A 16,722-nucleotide genomic window follows, 5' to 3' on the forward strand; every position below is an offset into this window, starting at 1 on the left:
TATTACATCAATTGTAGATAGTATCTCTCTTGGTGCACAAGACTTGCATACAGATGCAGAGCTACTTTCTTGAGGGGATATTGTAAGTTGTTTATCAGCAAAACTGCAGCCAGAAGATCATATTAGCATCACTTGCATCACTGGTTATGGAAAATATGCCATATCACATACATAATCTCCACAGCCACTTCTGCTTTCTGCTTTTGGCCACGTTGAACGTCACTTTGTTTCATTTCTGTATAACCTTTCCATCGATGCCTAATGGAATAACTGAAATTGCATCATAACAGCCACGTCAAACACTGCAGAATCCTATTGTGCCGTTGACCGTAACCCAGGGTTTGAGGTCTGAACCGAGTAGAGTTGGAATAACACAGCATTCCTAAATCCAAACAAACATCCGGACAAGCAACAGGCTGAAATGGCCTTGGTTTAGGCTCAGTGCATTGTGTCATGCTGTTGTCGTTACATCTGTCCCGACAATCCTCTTCATGGACACCATATGCTGATTGGAGAAGTTCCTCTTAAGTATCTTTTGTCTGATGCAACATTAACTAACTATAGCCCTTAGTATAGCCCTATTCCTAACTCTTGAAATGCAAACCCAAACCTTACCCTACCTTCACCTTTGTCAATTTATTGCATCTCAAAAAAAGTGGCCGTTGATAGTTTGATAGTTTAACCATACAGGGGCCTATGCAAATATAGTGCGGGGGTGATTATCATGTGCACACAATCACCAGTGAAAGGAACTGTATATTTGTACACATGGAACATGGCTTAATGGTCAGATTAAGTCCTTAGACCAGTGCCCGTCTCTACAGAGTCTGTCTGGTCTGGTATGTGTGGCTCATCTGAGTCATACTGAGGACAGGGCAGTATGATGAGAACTGTGTCTGAGAATGCAAGCAGAACAGGGACAGAAAAGCTTGTACTCACACTTCTGTTGCCGTTTTATTTTACGGTACAGAAACTTCTAGGTATTTACGTAGTATTTCTGTGTTAACTGTACGGTTAATGATTTAATGTTAATCAATTTCTTATCTCATTAGACCACATAGACCACATAGTTTAAGGCCAACAAAATAAGCTTGTTCTCATGGGAGTAGGAAGGTGTGCCCCTCTCCGTCCCATCCAGGGGAGCAATCCTGCAGAGACAATCTGAAGCCAGCTATACAATGTGGCAATGGGGAGAACTGCCAAAAAGCATGTTTCCCCATTGAAACCCATGTTAAACATTGTATTCCATCTGGGCAAATAAGACTGTTTTGGACTGTGAATTTGATGTTTATTGTTTCCAACTACTATATGTACTGTAGTCTTCTCCCTGGGACCAATTTCATTGTTTACGTCAGATATTATGTCAGAAGTACAATAGTTTTATGTTTTTATTTATTTTCACGTCACAAGCAGACACGCACGTTCAAGGCACACGCGTCAGTGAAAACAACAACCACCACCAGGCACCGGTTTGCACAAGGTTGTTACCATGTGTGTTGAAATCTATGAAGTAGCTACCAGACCCATTTTTTACCACGTACTGTTGAAACCGTTCAGTAAAATAAGGTCATACCCACAGTTCCCTGAGTAGAGGATCTACTGTATGCAAATCAGATTTAGTTACATTTTTACACAAGGGAAATGTGCCTGTGCATCCCCCCCCAAAGGACTTTCAACAGTACAAAGGTTATGTGGAACCTTTTGACCATTCATCAACTCCCCTTCCCGGAACAAATTTACCCATAAAAGTCAGCAATGAGCAAAGGTACAAGTTTACTTTGAACCTGGCTTGCTACACACACTGAGCCAAGGGTGCAACAAAGTCAGCAACAAGGCCCATATAATTTCATTGGATTTCTCAAGCACCTCACAGTGTGTCTGACTACTTCAGACAAACTCAGCACTTTCTTGTGAGTGAATTCCATTAAAATGTCAAACCAAACAAAAGCAGCTGATTGTGTGTGTGTGTGTGTGTGTGTGTGTGTGTGTGTGTGTGTGTGTGTGTGTGTGTGCGTGCGTGTGTGTGTGTGTGTGTGTATTGCTATGTTCGGTGTCATGTGTCATGTGCACTAGCCTGCACATCTGGTATCCCTGTACCCTACAGCTGCACCATGCAGAGCCTGCTGTACAGTCAGCAAGTCATTAGCACAGCGCCTTCATAAGCACATACTGACACGGTGGGTGTGTAGACACAATAGCTCCCGCAATAGTCAGACTTTTGGTTCGTTTTTTTGTGTTAGTCAGTCCCACTGAAAGAACATTACCAGCCTTGTGCTCTTTAGATATCAGCTTATTTCAGGATCAAGACACTGAGGGATGACTCTTCTAAGGGAGACTTGGCTTTATCAGTCATGTTTACCAAAGCCAACCATGAATATTCACATGAATGTCCTCTGGTGTGGAATGAGGAGACAATTACCTTACAGGTCTACCATTATAACTGGTACCATTATAAATGCTGTGCCTTATACTAAATAGTCATGTCCAAAGCACTGTGGGTAACCATCACAACACACACTTCCCTTTTAGGAGCAAAACAAGCCAACCCTTTCTGTACCTCACAGATCTCACATATTCACATCCAAGCATCCGACAATAATACTGTAGGAAATATTTAATATTAATATTTAAATATAAATATTTTAGGAAGTATTTTCCCGAAAAATGTGGAAGTGTTGAGCGCAGAGAATACGTATATGCTCTGCCAACGATCACACAGCCGCACGGATGCATGATTGAGACAACAGAACGCGGTGGTGAAGAGAACGAAAGAGAGGCCATTCAACAGTAACAAACTAGACACCCTCACAACACTCGTGTGTTTTCCCACCAGCGAACCCAGGGTCAATGCACTTTCAGATGGGACTAAAAAGGGGTTGAGATAAGACGCTCTTGCAGTTCAGATCCATTTTCTTTCTGAGGTTTGTTTGATGTTCCAGTGGATCCAGCAGTGTGTGGTGGCCTAGGCCGCGAGTGAGAATGAAAACATTAAGAATGCTGGCATATCAAAGTCTCTCTCTCCCTCTCTCTCTCTCTCTCTCTCTCTCTCTCTCTCTCTCTTTCTCTCCCTCTCCCTCCCTCCCTCTCTCTCCCCCCCCTCTCTCTCTCTCTCCCTCCCTCTCCCTCCCTCTCTCTCCCTCTCTCTCCCTCTCTCTCTCCTGGAAGTGAGGCTCTCCCTCGTGTGAGTAAAGGCTGCTCTATGTAATCAGGTTTCTGTTAATCCACCCACATCCTTCGCGCAGAGCTCAGGAGCAGACGCAGCTGTCCAAACCTCTGACTGCATCAGCTCTGGATGCTCGCTTGTGTGCCTTGAAAAAAAAAAGAAGCTCCAGATGAATGTTTGCTTTCCTTAATCAAGAGGGCTGCTCTGTGTTTCCCTCTCTTAATTCCAACAGGACTAATTACAACAGTATTACTCCAAGTTTCATTTCCACACTGTGCATGTGGGTACTGTGGTGTCTGGAGGGTTTATTGTAGCAGAAGTGGTTCAGAGGACTATGCTGTGATGCGTAGCATTGGTTGTGACCAGAAGACTTGTGTGTTAACCCTTTAGTCAAATGTTTAGGTTTTAGCTCAACAGGCGAACACAGCCTTGTTGTGAACTCTGGTTCATCCATGGTTGTTTACATATTAAGAACTGTTAAGGTGTGTCAAGTCACAGCTTCTCATGTAGCCGCTCTCTATAACTAATTATTCACGCCTCATACTTTCCACTCTAATTTTAACACCAACCACTTCCTCACTGTCAAACGGTCTAATCTCGCTCTGTCCTCTAGTCACTGAGATGGGCAACAATAATAATATACATAGTTAAAAATGTACTCCCAAAAACACTCTTCAACAACGTTTCAGTCTGTGACCTTTATTAGCAGTGGAGCATTAATTGAATTCGACATACTAAGACTTTAGGTAATCACTCACACCAACGTAGCTCTGTGAATAGGTAGGAGATTTCCACAAGGGCCATTTAGGCTGACTGGATCGACAACACCAACAAACAAATACCGCAGGACAAAATCTACCTTCATTGTAGGTGGCTAATGACTGCTGGCTGACCTACAGTACTGGGCGTAGCAACTTAAAAGAAAAGATTGTTCCGGAAGAGTGAGCGTGTTTTTGGAACATGAAACTGCTAGGTGAGTTCTATCAGGCTATGGTGATTCTAAATAAGATCAAGTGTATAGCCCCAAGTGTATAGCCCCAAGTGTATAGCCCCAAGTGTATAGCCTCAAGTGTATAGCCTCAAGTGTATAGCCCCAAGTGTATAGCCTCAAGTGTATAGCCCCAAGTGTATAGCCCCAAGTGTATAGCCTCAAGTGTATAGCCTCAAGTGTATAGCCCCAAGTGTATAGCCTCAAGTGTATAGCCCCAAGTGTATAGCCCCAAGTGTATAGCCTCAAGTGTATAGCCTCAAGTGTATAGCCCCAAGTGTATAGCCCCAAGTGTATAGCCTCAAGTGTATAGCCTCAAGTGTATAGCCCCAAGTGTATAGCCTCAAGTGTATAGCCCCTTGCAAACTAGCCTCCCAGAGTTGTGATGCAACACCCACTGAGACACTGGAGTCTTGGGACTGGTTGGCACATCCCTTCATGACTGCATTCGGCACTGAGATGGGGGTGCATGAAAAAGTAAGAACAACATGACAATTTCCACACAAAAAAAAAGAATCCTCAGTTATAGTAAAAGGAAGGTTTGGTGTTAGCGTTAGCTTCCTCTGCGCCACATGACAAGATGTGCTTGAAAGTCAAACAGAAAGCTTCGGCCAAAGCATACAGCCACGGCCAAGTCTGTCTAGAGAGACGGACAGAGCCAGAGGAAAACAAACAAAAAACTGGAAGGCTTCAGAAGAGTTCAGAACTCCTAAACCCCGCCAGAGTTCTAATCCAACTCCCCAGGGTGCCTCTTTTCATTCTATCAACCCCAAGAAGAGGAAGTTGGACATATTTCAGAGAAGCAGTTTGAATTGAGACAGCAGCATATATGCACTATCTATTTTAAAAGTGTTGGTTTTGTGTGTCTACCAGTTACATTCTATTCTCTGACATGCTAGCTAATTGTGCAGATATTATAACTCATTGGACATCAATGCAAGGCAGCAGTGACTACAGTTGACTACAAAACAATAACAGTGATATCTAACGTCTGAAACGGCTCAGTTGACACGTTCGCATCATACCACATAGACGGGGTAATTTTATCGTAGGCATGCATATAAATTCATTCCATGCATGCCTGCGATAAAATTACCCCGTCTATGTGGTATGATCTAAATGTTGCAGCATTTTCACGGCACCAAAATTGCTTGCAGGTTCCGCTCACTTTTTGTGAGACAATTAACTATCAAGATCTACAAAACACCACTTAAAATAAACACTTTTGAGACAAACATGAGTCATTGTTTTAATTGGGCCATTCTGAGAAAGAGATTTTTTTTCCATGACAAAAAATGTAGGTTTTAGCCACTTATAGTTTACAATGCACATTCACATAAGAGAAACTACTTATATTACAAAAAGAGAGACAGTAAATATCAAAAAGAAACCATTTTCACTTTGGATTGAGTTTCAACGCGGAGGAAAGATATATACTTTATTCTGAGAACACCGGAGATGGGTTGAGGACGTTTTTGGTTCAGATAAAATAGAATGACCTAGATGTGTGCCATCATTCAAAGCCAACATAGTTATGACCTGTATCATCCCAGACAGCAAGCTGACTACAATACATGTAACGGTAGCATGCAGATTGGAGACTTGGAGACACGTTTACTTTCCATAAAGGTTCTGTAAAAACTAAACAGCTGTTATCCAGATGGTTCCCAATAAAGATGGAGACAGATTAACATAAGCAGAATGTGTTAGTACACCACCTTATTAGCTGTTTAGCTTATATGACTTTGTGGAATGTATATAAACAGAACACTTTGGTGACATAAACAAATGTGCACCTTTAAATCCACACATTCTTGCCTGTTTATCATATAACAAAGTTTATAGCCAACTAAGCGTGTAAACTCAGGCTGTGAGATATCCTAGATCAGATATAAGCTGAGTATACTTGTTGAACCAAGCGGGTGTGTGTGTGCCTTACTTGGTGTAGTACATAGCATTCCTTCTATAGCCTACAGCCCATAGCCTATTTATCTAAGAAATGACAGGAAAATGACAGCTATCAAATTATGGGCATCAGGAATGAGTTTAGACTTTTGCCTTATGGTGAAAAATGGCGAATCGTAGACCAACGTTGACCTCAGATCAGTTCTTGTCTAGAGTGCAAATAATTGGGCTTTAACAGAATGTAGAGTTGATCCATTGAAAGTCCTCCTCAGTCTTCTGGGCCACAGGTGATGAATGTGAAAGCTTAGGGGCCGGGGTTAGCAGTGTCTGTGTCGCCAGGGACACATAATGCACTTTTACTGACTGAGATCTTCTTCATTTATGAGAACCAGGTGGGAAGTTGGCTGAGTAGAGAAGTGTTTGTCCCCCTTTTATCTGTTGGATCCAACCATGCTCTGTCCATCAGGACTCCCTCTGTCTTCAACCAACAGGCACAGTGTCCTCTAGCAGTGAGTTATGTGTCTGTTTACATGACCACATTGAGCACTGTCAGCAGAAAGGAGGGGAGACACAGGACAGGTCAGAGGAATTTTTTAAAATATTTTTTTATCTTTAATTATCAGTCTGAGGTCCCCAGCCAAGATCTGAACTTCTCTATGATGACAACATGTACGGTATTTACGACCAGGCCCCATTCAGTCATGACCAGTTTCCAGTCAGAATATGAATGTTGCCCGAGATTAATATGATAATTTTAGATGCCACAACAAAAGCAGAACTAAGAGTCGAACGTTCTGCAACACTAACAGCAGCACTGGTCCACAATTAGGCCTTTTTGGTCACAATTTGTGCTTCCCTGTTGTGATATTTCCAGTAACGTGAGTGGGCTAGTCTGTGACGCTGGTCTCTGGTTGCTCCATTTTAGGAACAATGAAAACAGACAGCTTTGAAGAGTGGAAACTTTTGCTGCGTCACTAATATCAGTGGTCCACCATTTTGGTCACACGTTTCCTGTTGTAGTTTCGTCAGTGACATGCGTGGGCTACTGACTTGTAGATTGCAGTCTATTGGCAGAGAGATCAGAGCTAATAGCACTAGAACATTCCAACATGGCCAAGGTGGGCAATGAGCCAACAAAACACTTTACCAAGCCCGCACCGCCTACCCAATAGAACACTATAGGCCTCCCTACCCCCACCACCATCGCTCACATCTATGTCAACTCAACCAACACCACCACTAGTTCTCGGAGGTGGTAATCTCATAACTCTTCACAACTTCACTTCACAAAACATACAGTATACTGTACCTGTTGCATTTTGTATGTCATGTCCGCCTGTTACTGCCTATGGTTATAAGCAGAAATGCAGCATGCCTTTCGGTTATGACAGGGATGTCTACCTAGTTTAACATCAACTTGACTTGTGGAATGTGAATTTTCACTTGGTTTACGTCTAACTAGATGACAGGGAGAGAGGGAAGGTCCTGTAGATAATTAAGACGCTTCCATCAGGAACCAAATACAATATGAAAATTTCCCATGGCCATGTTCAGTGCCCCAGACACAGACTGCTATGTTTGGTAGCAGCCTGCTGCAGAGTCATTGGCTTTGGTGAGCAGCCATGAACAAGCCCCAGGAGAGTGAGAGATTGATTCTTGACCAGCCCAGTACTAAGGCATCATTTTACCATACTTTTTACTACAATTTAGGGAGAGCCGCTTGAGCAGAGCTCCATGTTTTCATGTGAGTTCTCTACAACCTGTGCCTTAAAAGCCCTGATGTCTTAGGAGAGGTAATAGCAGAACACTGTCATTCAGGGAGGCTACAATACTAACCGCACCTCCCTCTGAATGGTAATGGTAGAAATATAAGGGGCAGGGGAGGAGAAAAACAAAATCATCTGTCACCGCTTCTGTGAAAAGATAATCCAGGATCAGTACACTCAAGAAGGGTGTTTCCATCTCAGAGTTACCATTTCTTTGGGATCAAATTCTATCCTCACATAACTCTACATCATGGAAAGGAAGCATACAAAGCTGATTTATCCACTCAAGAGTTGCAGGTGCCAGCATGAAATAATCCTTTGCTAAAATGAATATTCAAGGGCATAAAGCTCTTTACTTTAATGTGCAATGGCATTTTAACGACATCTTCTTTTCTCTCCAACAACAAAGGCCAAAAAGTAAAGTGGTTTTTATTTTGGAAGCAACATCACTCCCGTCCTCTACCAGTTTACTGGGCTAAAAGAAATGATTATATAAGATGTTCAAGAGGCCACTGTGCACTTCAGAGAACTCCCCTCAACATCACTCCTGTAATAAGTGACAGTAAGTGACAGTTGGGTAATTTCAAAACTTCTTTCTCTGTCCAACATTTCGCATTGCACATTTTACAGTTCACTCCTTCTGCGTCAAGAGACTTAGCTATAACCATACACAGCCATGGAAAGCTCTTCAGCAACTTCTGATTGGTAATGTGTTTCAGATGATTGTAGACTGTGGATGGAGTAAATGATCATTTTCCACTACAGCTTTATTGCATTACTGCACCAGAGACTGATAAGGGCTGTGGCCCGCTATTTATGACCTGATTGAACCTCAAAATATCTTGGAGCCATGCAAAATTTCTCCGCTCCTCAGACAATATAGCCTTTCCTCTGATTCCTTATCAGGCACGACTTTGGCAGGGTGGATGAGATATGTAGAGTGATGGCTTCCATGTATCGAAAGAATGCTATTCTGTCTATTCCTCTTGATAGATTCTTGAATCTTGAATCCATCATAGGAGCAAGATAAACAGAGACAAACAATTATGCTACTTATTCACTCAAGTGCAGCTACATATACAGACGCTGTCTACAGCTGGAGCCACTTGAGACCCCTATTAGTGGACCTGCTGCAGATGTACAAGTGAATTTCACCACTTATTTCCTTTTCCTTCCCCCCCCCCTAACTTTTTGTTGTAATTTTGGGACTTTGTGATAGTCATGACATGTAAGGGGAGACATAGCATGAGGAGAAACAGCATAGAAAGTGGTGGACCAGGGGGTTTGAAGCCCTGCGTCTAAGAGCAGTGTGTGGTATAGAGTACAGACCAGACTGTGGCACGTTCATTTCACTTACGCTTGCTAATCAGTAACGAAAAGGGGCGTTGGTGTGCTAGAATGAGCCCTGCAAGTGATGAAATGTCTCAGGAATGCTCAGGAGCAGCACCCAGTCAGGCCACCAACCAGTTAGAATAATACAAATACACCTTGGTCTTACTGTATATAAGTGTGTATAATTACACAACTCAATGCTTTGATGAACTGTCAAGGGCCTTGAGTCACGGCTGTGTCATATCCTTCCCATAATTCCCCAGAGGATGATGGAATGGAGTAACTAATGTAGCTCAACAGAGGCTTGTCTATCCCCCAATATTTTGTTGATTGGGAACTGTTTAAATCGGTCCAACACTTTTTAAAATGTATTATCTATATCCACTGTTTCTCTGAATCAATTATAGAGTATGCGCTACCCTGCAGAGGAGTGCAGTAGTTAATGGAAAAACAAATTTCTTAGATCTTGGAAACTTCTTCAACCATAGAAGTTTCCGAAGCTCGGTTCAGCTTGGAAAATGTACATCTTATCAGTCCTCTCTCTGTTCTCTCCAAATGATTTACATAATGAAAGAGCCACGTCAGATATGCCTGGAATCTGACCGATCAGTAATGAGTCTTTTCCTGAAACTCAGAAAGGGAAACATTCTGTAACCACTCAATTCCTCTCCTATGCCTTACCCTCAGAAATGATTACATCATTATCACATGGAGGGACATTTGATAACCAGGCCTGTGATAACCATTGCAGCAGAACAAATGTTATTTTAATATGAGCTTTTATGTAAATATAATATAATAGAATGGTGCAGTATTCATAATAGGAGATGTTATATGGGATATTACCTTTCAGAATAAACACACTGAGATTGGTAGCAAGATGGTTATACAGAGGGTCCAGCCAATGTGAATCAATGATACTAGAAGGCAAGACTCTGTATATGATTTGCATTATCCTGATGGATTTTTGCCATGATTTACATGGCCTTAACGTTCTCTAGCTTATATTGCAGTGACACCTAGTGGGAATATAGCTCGTAATGAAAAGCACGAGAATGATCCCAACACACTTTGTTTGAGAGGAGTCAGAGGGTTCTCAGGGGATCATTACAGACAACTAGGGACATATTGATCATAATACTACATAGTATATAATAATCTATATTACATTAGACCAACTGAATATACAGAACTGTTGAAAATAAGCTTTCACAGTGACAGCCCCAATTAAGATTGTGTCAAAGTAATTCTGAATAGCTTGACATTGATACAATAATAGAGGGAAATTGCAAAAGCCCACCTGTCCATAGAGGCCTGGTATCCTCATTTATCTTCAGTCAAATTAATGGACCTTTTGAGTGGTTTGAAAAGCTGGTCTATATTCTCCTGAGAAGGCAATTTATACAGGTTTGAGATACAGCAGCAGTCCTATCTCTGCTGATATTCTCTGCATCATCCCCCTCTAGGGAGAAGAACAGAAGCATGGAGGACACTGACTAAGTTTGTCAGAAAATTCTCTTTAAATTGTCCAATAACTTTGACATTTAATTCCGGAGTAATTGTTTAGTGAATGAGTAAAAATCTATGAAAATGAAAATGATTATAAATCATACGGATCACATGGATTTGAAGGGTATGAGACAGCAATATTGAAATCAAACATATTGACATAGATGCATGTGTGCCCTTTCTGGACTGATGAGAACATCCTTGCATCTGCAACAAAACATGACATTTAAGGTGTTATCAAAAAATAGGGCTATCCGGGAATGCCATGTGTTTTTTGACAGCAGGATATGGCAATGAAATGTAAAATCCTCTTCAGCATTTCAAAGGCGATTGAAAGGTCTCCGGAACGTTCAAGCGGTTTTCCGAATTTTAATAGGGGACGGACCACTAGTGCAACACCGTTTACACTCCGTCAAGAGAGCTAAGCTTTTCAGTGAACTGTGTATTATTTCCCTAAATTGTTTAACATTTTATGGCATTGTCACAGGTCCTGTAGTACTAATTTAATCAATGGAAGACATGGATCATAAAGAGGCACCCTCTGTTATCGATCGGTATTACACTCGATGGTATAAAACAGGTAAATGTAGCTACCGGGTATAAATCATGTAGTGTGAGCTAGCTGTTACATGTGTGTTTTTGTTTTGCGCGTGGTTTTTCTAACTATGATCGGGGGTTGCCTGTTACATCCTCTTGCTGGAACTAACTTTTTGACGGAGTGGGCTGCATTTGGCCCCAGATTATGAATAAATATATACTACCTGAGCTCACATGGGCTTTGCTGCATGGGTTAGGCGCTGAAGCTAGAGACCGGGTTATGGGCTCGGGCTGGAGCTACAGTAGAGGTAGACGAGGTGTACGGATGCAGGCTTTTGGTATCAGATCCACAAAAGCCTGCAGCAATCGACTTCGGGGAGGGTTGGGGATGAATTCCCGCGTTGGGTTCGGGTTTTTATTTTGTAAATCAATGGTCTTTCTATGATATGATTGTTATCTTGTTCTCTTCTGTACCAAGATATCAAGGGCAAGCTTTGCGAAGACCACTGCGTCTTGCAGCACTCTAACAGGTAGGAACACCTAAACTAATGTCCCTCGACTGAGATGAGTGGATGCAAATATGAGGCTGAACATCACATTATGACAATTTACAACTCATTACTGACAATACTTGCCTTCACCCAATGACAGACATTGAAGCGTAAAATCATTATTGTTGGCTAGACTGTAGCTTCCATCAGCAGAGGCAGACAGGAGATTAAGTTTCCAATAGGCACGGCTCCATCACCATTCTGAATACAGCAGTTTACAGAGATAAGCCTATTGCATTAAGTGCCTCATGAACATGCTGTATACTTCCTACACAGCCAATCCAGTGGCGTTTTACTTCAGTACATTTGTATTTGACTTCAGTGGAACCTGAAACATTAGACGTTCTGATTTGTGTATGTCTTCTCTACAGAATATGTGTCATCACCCTGGCAGAAAGTCATCCTATCCTTCAAGATGGGCGGACCATCAAGAGCGTCAACTACCAGATCAGCGCTGGCTGCAGTCGCCTACAGAACAAAGTGTCGGGGAAGTCCAAGCGAGTATGTACATAAGCTCCAGCAGATATTTCATGGCGTGATATTTCATGGCGTGATATTTCATGGCGTGTCTGAGCTGCAGTCATCTAGAAGTCAATGAGAGACCCGTCTCAAACAAGTCATCACTTTGCTTTGCGTTCTCAATAGGAATGTCACTCTTACAATCACATCAATCAGACTACTTAAACAAAACATACGGCTAAAACTGAAGTTATTTTTGTCAGTGTACTGTACTCTTGTGGAGAGAGTGTGGTCATCGGGTTTTCCTGAATTGTGAATATCAAACTAAGACTTGTCTGCTTTGTCAACAGGGAGGGCAGTTCCTTACAGAGTTTGCTCCTTTGTGTAGAATAACATGCACGGACGGTGTTGAATACACAATTTTCAGGTGAAGTTGATTATAGTACATTTGCTGTCTCAACTTAGCTTGCATTTTCTATCTTATCCAATCCCTGCTCAAGTTTAGTCTTGCTGAATTTGTGTGAAATTGTCTTCTCAGCTGTATAAGGGGCCGTCTGTTGGAGGTCAATGAGGACATACTTGAAAGGCCAGGTCTCTTACTTCAAAAGGTGAATTAAACCTTCATACTTTCAGCACATACTTTTGAGTTCGTTCAAAAACCGTTGTCGGGCAGTCTAATGTTCTAATGTTTGTGTTTTACGTTTCCTGTCTTTCGTATCTATCTGGTCAGCCTTCCACCGAAGGATACATTGCTGTCATCCTGCCCAAATTTGAGGAAAGCAAGAGTGTCACAGACGGTCTCCTGACGAGAGAGGAGTACGAGAGCGTTGTCTCTAAACGGACCAGTACCCAGCCGGAGCCCTGCTGAGGACGGTGGAGCTCCCAGGGACTCATCGTACTGGCCTCACCCCGAGGCAGAGGACCATCCTGGGGCAGCGTCTCTTTCCTCCCTCCTCCTTAGAGCCACATAACCTCCATAGCAACATATGGACTTTTACCTGCGCTTAGTTACAGCGCAGAGAAACAGGCATATGGAAGCTTTGATCCTCTACAAGAAGTAGCAAGTTCAGGACACATACTTTTTGTTGCATTATTATTACAAAATGAAAGTAATTGAAAGTCGTTTGAGGAGTTAGTTTTTCTAAGCTTTCATGGTTGCGTTATTTGAGGACAGTGAGAAAATACACTGATTTTTCAAATGATGCCAGGAAGATGTAATCCATAGTTTTTTTTTTATAGACATGTACTTCACAGGCTGAAATCTGGCTCTGACAATACTTTTTTGTTGTTGCTGTGTACACACATGAATAAATCACACAAGAAACTTGGTTTTTAATAAAAAATAATGTTTATTTAGATTTGTGTTGTTTATTTATCAATCATTCAACTGTCAAAAGGATAGCTGGTCCAAAACTAGAACTACAGGATATCTTCACATCTGCTTACTCAACGTCAGACATCATTAGCTGCTCTCATTCAGTCATCTCTAAAGCTTTATATGGTTACTTCAGCCTTCACACTGACCACTCATGCTTAGTACCACAATCATTATCACCTCTGTGTATATATACATATATCTATGTTTCAAGTACCATAATACATTGTAATACACAAGGCAGTCCATAATGATAGTCTCAGTGACAGGTACACTTCAAAGGAACAGCTTTAAACACCACAGTTCATTTTACTACTGTGCCTGGCCAATTATCTTTCGGACAGGCGTTTTGAAAAATGATTTAACAGTATAGCATACACTGAATGATTTAATGCTCTAAGACAGAAGAAGGTCAGGTTGATCAAACTGTCTCCGCCTCTGGTGAAATGGAGCAATAATAGTTTTATGTTTCAGTCTATTAGCAAGCCAAGTGTCACAATATGGAGATTCAACCATCCGTTACGCCCATATTTGGCATCAAGGTGTGATTGCATTCCACTCAACTGCTAAGCCATGATGGGATTTGGTGTACCACCCTGTGAGTAACATCAGAAAGCAAGTGTAACAGCCTAATCACAGGTTGATGAGAGGCGGATTCACAGCCACCTGTTTGGTGATGGCGTCATGCACCGCAGATGAATTTCAGCATTTTTTTTCTCTCCTACATTTTGCATTTGGCTGAGATGTGCTACAGGTTACAGTGCACCACAAAGCAATGGGCTGATCACACAGGGGCACAAATCCGTGAAACACTATAAGGGTCGGAAATGCAAAACTGACTCTAGATCAGCATCTAAGGGTAAATCCACCCTTACTCGAGTGGGTGCCCTGCCAATGGTGTCGTCATGTGTGCATGAGGCTTGTGTTGCCTCCTGGTGGGCAGGGATGGGATTGCTGCTCCGGGTCAGTGATAGACAGAATAAAGAAGATACAGGTTGGAGATCGACCAGAGGACTGACTACTTGCTCTCCAGGAAGGTCAGGCTGGCCATGTGCTGCTCCAGGGACTTCACCCCGAAGCCGTTGCTGTTCTTGCCGTTGAGCGCGTCCTCTTTGACGGGCGTGGACACTTGCCTTTCCCTCCAGCTGTGCGGGGAGCCCAGACTACTCCTCTCTGACTTGTACTGATGGAGGGAGGAGGAGGATGACATCAGTTAGGTCAATAAACTGTAAAACGTATAGAATAATATACAGTATAAAACCATATTGGATGGGCTGATTAAAGTCATTATTTTTCACATAGAATTAAATATTAAAGTTATCGTCGAATGAATGTAAAGTGCATAGACCTTTCTGACTAGCTTGTTACACAGTGGCAGGAGGTAGACCACCACAGTCATCATGGCTCTGGTGTTCTGTATGGAGGAGTCCACCTAGAGAGAAACACAGCAGACGGCTGAAACAGGGCTGAAATGCCTATACTTTAATTTAAGATCTAGCAATTCAGGTATTCAAAAGAAAACAACTTCCAATTCCATATCAATTTGTAGGCTGTTGTTGACAGTCGATGCTGAATCGGTTTCTTGATAGATTTTTGTCAAGATAGGCAGCCGATTCTCTCTCTCTCTCTCTCTCTCTCTCTCTTTCTCTTTCTCTCTCTCTCACAGACACACACACACCTACACACACACCTACACACACACACACACACACACACACACACACACACACACACACACACACACACACACACTCTCTCTCTCTCTCTCTCTCTCTCTCATTCTTTCTGTCTCTCACTGACCCCATCTGAAAAGAGCCTTTGGCGATGACCTTTCCCTGATCAGAACACATTAACAACCTCTGACAGAGGGCTGTTCTGTCTTGGTTAGATGACACGAAGGCGAAAGCCAATGCCCATCAAAGAGATGCACATTTACTAGAGAAGGAAATGTTTTTCACCATCCTCCATTTTGGATCTCAACCTTCTCCACTACCACAAGGTGACCTGAGCCTCATTGTCCGACAGCTTTTAATGGAGTCTCATTAAGCTCAGCATCATTAAGTGTTTTAATTTGACTATAAGTGCTTTTATGATTGACCTCTGTTAAGCAGTAACAATGATTCCCCATGCTATATTAAGAATAAGTTATCTCTGTCCTTTTTGTTCAACATTGTCCAAGATCCTCTTTATAGGTTCCTTCTGTGTTTTTCTCTGTGAAACAGCACCCTGGATTTAAATTACGGGAGGAATGCTGTAGAAAGTATTTCAAACTTGTATTGGGCTGAAAATGGGCTATTATTTGTATATTGTAGAGTGAACGTCAATGTGTGTGTGTGTGGGGGGGGGGGGGGGAAATAATTGTGGTAAACAAACATAAATTGAGGAGCACATTCTTCCCCTTCATGGGACCACTATATTCATGGTTATCTGCCCCCCTGATAATATTCTTTATGACATTCCATCAACAGACTGTTCGTATTTGACCAAGTTTTGTTACGTCTTAACAGCTTAACATATAAATGTATTGTGTGTGGGTTTTTTTTTTACGTTGTTTTGTAATGTTTATGTGCAATGTTGTTTATACAGTCACAAGACAAAAAAGTTTTTCTGAATCTGTACGCTCATTTCAATAAGAGTATGAGTTGACGTTCTGACACTACATCAGTACTGTGCTAAAACAGTGTGATGTCACAAACGTCACAGGCTGCCTAACAGAATGATTCCAGTCCTGTGATGGGAGCCATACCTTCTGGAAGGTGGCAGCCTTCCCCTGGACCGGTGTCTTGGCGCCCATCTGAAGCTGCTGACATAACGCCACCAACTTCTCCATCTCTGACATCACCACCGCCTTCTCCTCATCAACCAGCTGGGAGACACACAATATCATATAGAAACCTTTTATTAGTAGGGTTAGTTAGCTACTAACTACTAACCCTAACCTTTTATTAGTAGGGTTAGTTAGCTACTAACTACTAACTACTAACCCTAACCTTTTATTAGTAGGGTTAGTTAGCTACTAACTACTAACCCTAACCCTAACCTTTTATTAGTAGGGTTAGTTAGCTACTAACTACTAACCCTAACCCAGAGAACACAATGAAACAGTTAGGAAGCTAGGATGGAATTAGTCTGGCGAT

General features: G+C 42.1%; 2 protein-coding genes across 2 annotated transcripts in view; one reads left to right on the forward strand and one right to left on the reverse strand.

The window, feature by feature from the left end:
• The first annotated feature begins 11,084 nt into the window (after positions 1-11,084).
• On the forward strand, positions 11,085-13,543 carry abitram (actin binding transcription modulator). Its single transcript, XM_083680317.1, has 6 exons — positions 11,085-11,243; positions 11,679-11,730; positions 12,123-12,252; positions 12,561-12,637; positions 12,749-12,818; positions 12,941-13,543. The coding sequence occupies exons 1-6, from the start codon at positions 11,174-11,176 to the stop codon at positions 13,076-13,078; spliced, it is 537 nt and encodes a 178-aa protein (XP_083536443.1). The 5' UTR covers positions 11,085-11,173; the 3' UTR covers positions 13,079-13,543.
• Positions 13,544-14,481: 938 nt separating this feature from the next.
• ctnnal1 (catenin (cadherin-associated protein), alpha-like 1) overlaps positions 14,482-16,722 on the reverse strand; it is a 43,449-nt gene continuing 41,208 nt past the window's right edge. The window contains exons 17-19 of the mRNA XM_083680318.1: positions 16,332-16,451; positions 14,934-15,017; positions 14,482-14,768 (exon numbers count right to left, since the gene is read on the reverse strand). Coding sequence (XP_083536444.1) covers positions 14,604-14,768; positions 14,934-15,017; positions 16,332-16,451 — 369 coding nt within the window. The 3' untranslated portion in view covers positions 14,482-14,603. The remainder of the gene's footprint in view (positions 14,769-14,933; positions 15,018-16,331; positions 16,452-16,722) is intronic.

The sequence above is a fragment of the Argentina silus genome, assembly GCF_951799395.1.
Source record: "Argentina silus genome assembly, chromosome: 11".
NCBI lineage: Eukaryota > Metazoa > Chordata > Actinopteri > Argentiniformes > Argentinidae > Argentina > Argentina silus.

Bases quoted from the DNA above. Each gene is read 5' to 3' on its own strand.
- abitram (XM_083680317.1), top strand. From the start codon at position 11,174: ATGGAAGACATGGATCATAAAGAGGCACCCTCTGTTATCGATCGGTAT. The intron at 12,253-12,560 runs GTATGTACATAA...CTTTGTCAACAG, and splicing joins TGTCGGGGAAGTCCAAGCGA to GGAGGGCAGTTCCTTACAGA. The intron at 12,819-12,940 runs GTGAATTAAACC...CTATCTGGTCAG, and splicing joins CAGGTCTCTTACTTCAAAAG to CCTTCCACCGAAGGATACAT.